Here is a 6,437-nt window from a genome sequence, read left to right as displayed (position 1 = left end):
TAAGAATCCACTACTATTGCACCAAACAAAATAACTCCATATTTAACATTTCATTGTTTGGATTTGTTTAAATCCTCAGTGTAGTTAGAGGCTGATTGATTTACATATTGAAAAGACTGGAGACCTTTATTGATAACTCTTAGTTCAGCCTAATTAGTAGATGTAACTGTCAGATACATACAGTGTAGTAGAATACATTAAAATGAAATGGATTCTCTACTGTGCCTGCACATACAATCTGGGCCTGCTATATTTTAGTCACAAGGGGTTTGATCAGCAAGGGTGAAAACACTCATTTTACAGATGATAATGTATCAAAGCAAAGCTCAAGAAAATGAAAATTGTTTAGAAAACTGTGGCACATGAGAGAGCTTCTACCTCAGTAAGTTTCCCAAACAATTCATTTAGCTAACACTTCGAACAGGAAATGGCTCAAACAAATCTTCCCAGCTCTTCTGCAGCATTACACTGAAATGCTGGACACTTTTGTTTTGTTCTGACTGACTCCTCTGTCCCCTGTGATTCCTTGAAAAACCCTGCAAGTTTGAGGCGTGATGACCAAACAGGAGAGGCCTTTAGCTGGTCTCAATCTCCTTTGCCTGTTTTTGAGGAAAATTGAAGCCTGTTTTGGTTGTTAATCACCAAGTTTAGGAAAACAGCAGTTTTACTCATCACTGACCTGATAATCTAAGACAATAATTAAGGAAATGTTCTTGTAGTACATGGGTAGCTCACACAGCAGTAGTGCTCACACAGTTTGTGACATTTTGTGTTTAATGCCTGTATGAAATATGTGCTCACTTGCATTAATTGTCAGAATGTCTTTGTCAAGCAAAATTGTCCAATAATTACAAAGATTATTACTGAAGGGCCAGAGGCTGGTCGGAGGTGGTAAAGAAAAGGCTTTAGTACAATCTAATCTGTAAAATATTCCTTTAATACTATGAAGCTCGATCAAGCTGCATCTCTAATTATATATGGAAAAACCTGTTACAGATGGGCTATTGTGAATCCAGTGATGCTGGTTATAACTGCAGCCTATGTGCCTATGGAGCCAACTGTTTGTAAAACACTGTAAAAGTAATTGACTTGTTTGAAGTCTGTGAAGTTTGTTTCAGGCACCTTGTACAATTCATGGTCTCTGAATCTGGCAAATGCACTGAAATGTTTTGAACTCAACAGTCCAGATCCAGTCCAGACCTGAACAAAAAAAAAAAATCCTTTAGTTTTTTGGCAGCAGTTCTTCCAGTTAGGCCAGCTTTACACAATCCTCCGTACCCAGTGAATGCTGTAACACCTGTATATGAAGTGGCAGGACTTGTATCTCACTGACACATAATCATACGTTTAGTCACAGGCCATGTGATCACTTTTCACTTTGAACTGAGTGTTCTTTGTAGTTTTGCTCTCTTTTAAAGAACTAACTTGTGTTTGTGCCTCATGTTTATATTACGACAGCAGACGCACACTCGTGAGACGTAACTGACAGCAAGAGGTATAAAATAGAATATAAACACATCATTTGGCAGGATATTTGAGAGTCGCAAGTCTGTTGGTAGCATTACTGCATAATTTGAGATGGCTGACAATCTTGTAGCCGAGAAACAGTGTTGTCGCTTCTCCTCTCTATTTCCAGAAGAGGTCGTAAAGGCCAAACCGACCCTCTTCAGGGCTAATTTAAGATCCTCATAACAGTTATTCAGGATGTCCAAGGAGATAAAAGATAAAAAGCTCTTTTACCTTGGTGCTGCTGAAATTTGCACATCATCTGTTTCTCTGCTTCTTACTCCTCCACTTCTCTTCTCTAACTTCAGTTTGACTTCCATCCATCCATGCTCTAACACTACTGTAGGTAATATAAACACTCTGAGTCTCTCTTCAGACCACCGTAGCTTGAGCACCAATGAATAAATGTGTGTGTGTAATACTACTGGGACACTCTTTTGAGGCTCAGCACAAAGTGTGTATTGATGGCCTTTTTTGCTTGAACTGCGGGGCATTCTGCTCTCCAGGCGAAATTACATTTTGTCACCATTAAAATGGAAAATGTCAGTGGCAGATTGAACCACGCTGAACATGAACCAGACCTTTTAGTTTCGCCAAAGGTGTTCCACTTGAGCTCTGTCTCAGTGAGAGAGTTGATCTGAGTGTCACAGACCATAACATCTATTTGAACAGTGCTTTCAAGTGGCTCAGCAGTGCCAGGCTGAGCATTTAAAGTTTTTCAAAAACTGGACTGGCACTTCATTTTCCTCATGTGATTTTATATGGATATTATGGAAGTCCATTTCTGCTGCTTTAAATCTCTTTTATTGTTCAGGTTCTAACTATGATCAATGGGGTACTACTGTACCTGTAAATAAATATTTGAAACTAGAGCTGACACAATCAATTAGTCAGTTGACAGAAAATGTGATAATCACTGAAGTCTTTCCTTCAGCAAAATGCCAATCATTTAATGGTTTCAATTCATCAAATGTGCTAATTGATAAAATGATGATAAACTGAAGATCTTTGAGTTTTGGCTGTTGGCTACACTAGACAGGACATGTGAAGACACCACCTGGACAAACTTGTGATGATAATTTTTAAAAAACAATTTTCTGATGTTTTATTGACCAAATGATAAATCAAGAAATGACCTGGCAGATTCATCAGTATAGAAAATTACCATTTGTAGGATCCCTTTCTGGGTGTCATGGAGTTGGTTTACAGCAACTTGCAGGCCAGTGTCACAGACCATAACATCTATTTGAACAGTGCTTTCAAGTGGCTCAGCAGTGCCAGGCTGAGCATTTAAAGTTTTTCAAAAACTGGACTGGCACTTCATTTTCCTCATGTGATTTTATATGGATATTATGGAAGTCCATTTCTGCTGCTTTAAATCTCTTTTATTGTTCAGGTTCTAACTATGATCAATGGAGTACTACTGTACGTGGACACACATTTTCTGTCAGTGGTAAAATCCATAAAATAACGCCTGCATTTAGACTATCATAACTTTCATTATTATGTGTTGCTTTTCTCATAATTAGGACAGACAATTTCACCAACTGTATTGTATGGTTTCTCATAATCATGAGAAACTTTGCCATAATAATGACCTCAGGGAACATCACCCATCAATCTTATCTATAAACTGAGAGTCGATGATTCTTCTGATATTTAGAATAAAACCAAAGTGTTCACTAAAGCTTTCACCTTGACACCTCCTAGTCATTCACAGTTGTGTTTAAGCAGAAAGCGGCTTTGCTTTTGAGTGGTTTTATTGGAAATCACATGGAAGTCACATGTAGACTGCTATAAAAACTGTCTTAACAGCTTTACCACCACACCAACAAATACTTCTGTACAGAAAGTGGTGCTGCCCTCATTGAGAAGGTAAGGATTACTTGTATGGTTGTAGTTGTTTGGTTCAGTTGGACACTCTGGGTAGGACTTCAACTAAAAATGTATACCATTGATTACTCTGATGAATTACTTTCTTGATTATTCTGTACATGGTAAAAAAAAAAAAAAGCCCATCACAACCTCCTGAAACCCAGGCTGATCTCACCGATCTCCTTGTTTTTCCTGTTGTCCAAATCTAAGAGATGAATGAACCTTGAGATTAGACCCTTTTTTTAACCATCTAACTGGCTCCAACGTCAAGAGTAAACTTTAATTATCAATCCTTAAGCCCCCAAGCATGAAAAGTCCTCAAATGGCCCAGAAACATGTAAATCTAAACACCTATAATCCCATTTTTGAGAAAGATGGTGTGATGCAGTTGAAAGCTCCAGAACAGTACTTTAGTTTTTTTCCTATTTAAACCAGTTTAAAGTATCTCGGGCGCCCCCAGCGTCTCCTCGGCGCACATGCAGCTCCACTGCAAACCGAGAAATCATGTAGCACTGTAACCACAGGTCCTCTCCCACAGCTCCCAGAGCCACACAACTGAAATTTTACAACAATCGTTCCCTACAGGGACTGTCCCCACCCCCTTCACTCGGATTCAGCACGGATCCGCACGGCACGGCTCGACTCGGTGCCAGCCTCGGCCCTCCTCCAGGGCTGCCTGAGCCGGTGTTTGATTGGATTAGAGTCGGCTAGCCTTTGCCCTCTAACCCCGCTGATGTTGACTGGCTGCTTCCTGCTCCCTCCGCTCCCCCTGACCGACTGACGAAGCCTGTCGAAGCCGCACGGCGAAGCGTCCAGCACGGACACAGCCGCGTCAAACGGAGCAGACCACAGCAAAAACACGAAACAGACAGACAGGCGGAGGAAGAAAACTAGGCAGCCATGCGGAGGAAATCGAGGATATTGTTATGTTTTGCCGTGCTGTGGGTGCTGGGGATAGCCTACTACTTCTACTCGGGGACAGCGTTGAGTCGAAAGGTAGGGTTTCCGTCATCGGCTGCTTTTTTGTGGCTACACGGTTCGCCTCGGTGTCCGTGTGGATGTTTTCTTCCAGGACAAAGCGAAGATGGAGCGGTGTGATTTGACGCTGCTGTGTCTCTTTTCTGGGGGTCTGTTTTGCGGCGGTACCGATGCTGTGAGGAATGTGATAAAGGGCCTACTAGTATCAGTGGACAGGCATTGATTTGGTGGAGATGAGCGTGGACAAGGGCAGCGGGGTAGTGGGGCTGGCCGGTCGGCGTGCACGCAGACCTCCAGCTGTGCCGGCGATTGCCTTCCCGTGGCAGTGGGAGAGAAGCACTTCCAAACCGGGCAGCACGTTAACCACTTAAACGTGGCTGCGCCGGTTAATGTGACAGCGGAAGAAAGGTGAAGGCAGAGTGGTTTTATTATCATAAGGCTGCTGGCCTGGCTCGCAGGGCCGGGGGTGGTGGTGGTGGTGGTGGTTAGGAGGGGGGTTAGCCTATAGAGCACGTCAGCACAAACTGCTGCTGCTCCGAGTAATGAGCAGAGATCAGGAAGTGTGCAGACAAGCACCGATACAGCACACTGTTGGGATGTAGGCTTTTAAAAGGCGGGTTTAAACATGGGTTCATTTTTTAAATCTGCTGTGGAAACAACCAGCACTCAGCTTAGCATGGCTGCTGTGATGTTCATGCTCTGGCTTACTTGGTAAAATCAGTTTTAAAGTATGCCAAGCTCAAATTAATGCAGCTTAAAACACCCCTGCAGCAGTTCATCTTGCAATGTTTAGTTTGTGTTGGAACTGTTGCAAATATTCAACTTTATGTTTCTGTAAATAAATATTTGAAACTAGAGCTGACACAATCAATTAGTCAGTTGACAGAAAATGTGATAATCACTGAAGTCTTTCCTCCAGCAAAATACCGATCATTTAATGGTTTCAATTCATCAAATGTGCTAATTGATAAAATGATGATAAACTGAAGATCTTTGAGTTTTGGCTGTTGGCTACACTAGACAGCACATGTGAAGACACCACCTGGACAAACTTGTGATGATAATTTTTAAAAAACAATTTTCTGATGTTTTATTGACCAAATGATAAATCAAGAAATGACCTGGCAGATTCATCAGTATAGAAAATTACCATTTGTAGGATCCCTTTCTGGATGTCATGGAGTTGGTTTACAGCAACTTGCAGGCCAATAGTACTAGTAGTCTACTACTAGTAGTAGAAGCTGGTAAGACTGACTGTGTGTACGTGGAAGCAGGGATTCCATTCATCATGCACCAGGCCTGTACATGCAGTAGTAAGTCAGGTGTGAAATCTAAGTTAAATATCCTCCAGGTGGAGCAGGACATGATACCACTGTACACACATCTATGGTCTGTTTGTGTGTGAGGGCGGGAGACTGAGCACAGTCACTTTTGCATGTTGTGGGAACATCCAGCTTGGGCTTAGTGTGTGTGTGCGTATGTGTGCGTGCACGCACATGTTTATATAGGCCCGTGTATCCTGCTGTGTGTGTGTATGTATAAGTGCTCTTTGTGTGTGTGATGTGCACAGTACACTGCCACGATAACCCCTCTTGATTCGGTGTGTGCGTGTGTCTATTAGTGTGCATTTATGTGTGTGAACATCCTGTGCGTATTCCACCTGCCTCTTGTCTTGTCCTATCTGTCTCTCTGTGTTTGCTTTGCTCCAGTCAACCAGAGAAGTCCTTTTACTTTTCCATTAGGCTGATAGCTCTCTCGCTCTCTCTGTCCCTCTGAGTGTGTGTGTGTGTGTGTGTGTGTGTGTGTATGTATGTATATTTGAGTTTGTTAAGGGGGTCAGAGTGACACTGCCGTGCTGCCATGATAAGCAACTTTCTCTGGAGTTGGATTGAAAGCAGCTTTAGTATGGAGCCTGGATGGTCATCTGCATCTGGCTGTTGTCTTTGCACACAGATTTAATCTGTTTAAACAAATGTGCTGCTGCAAAGGTAAAATATTTTCTATCACGTCACATCTTTGTCTCCTTTTAAAGAGTCGAGACATGTAATAACTTCTCACTGCTGTCGTGAAGCAAACTT

General features: G+C 42.1%; 1 protein-coding gene across 2 annotated transcripts in view; it reads left to right on the top strand.

Annotated features, from left to right (window-relative positions):
* The first annotated feature begins 3,895 nt into the window (after window positions 1-3,895).
* Window positions 3,896-6,437, top strand: part of galnt2 (UDP-N-acetyl-alpha-D-galactosamine:polypeptide N-acetylgalactosaminyltransferase 2) — a 45,552-nt gene continuing 43,010 nt past the window's right edge. The window contains exon 1 of one of the 2 annotated variants that reach the window (XM_046384119.1): window positions 3,896-4,377. In XM_046384119.1, coding sequence (XP_046240075.1) covers window positions 4,282-4,377 — 96 coding nt within the window. In that variant the 5' untranslated portion in view covers window positions 3,896-4,281. The remainder of the gene's footprint in view (window positions 4,378-6,437) is intronic. The other variant, XM_046384128.1, reaches the window with a different exon arrangement.

The sequence above is a fragment of the Scatophagus argus genome, chromosome 1, assembly GCF_020382885.2.
Source record: "Scatophagus argus isolate fScaArg1 chromosome 1, fScaArg1.pri, whole genome shotgun sequence".
In the NCBI taxonomy this organism is placed as follows: Eukaryota; Metazoa; Chordata; class Actinopteri; family Scatophagidae; genus Scatophagus; species Scatophagus argus.
Note: the sequence above shows the minus strand (reverse complement) of the source record. Positions and strands in the feature narration are given on the sequence as shown.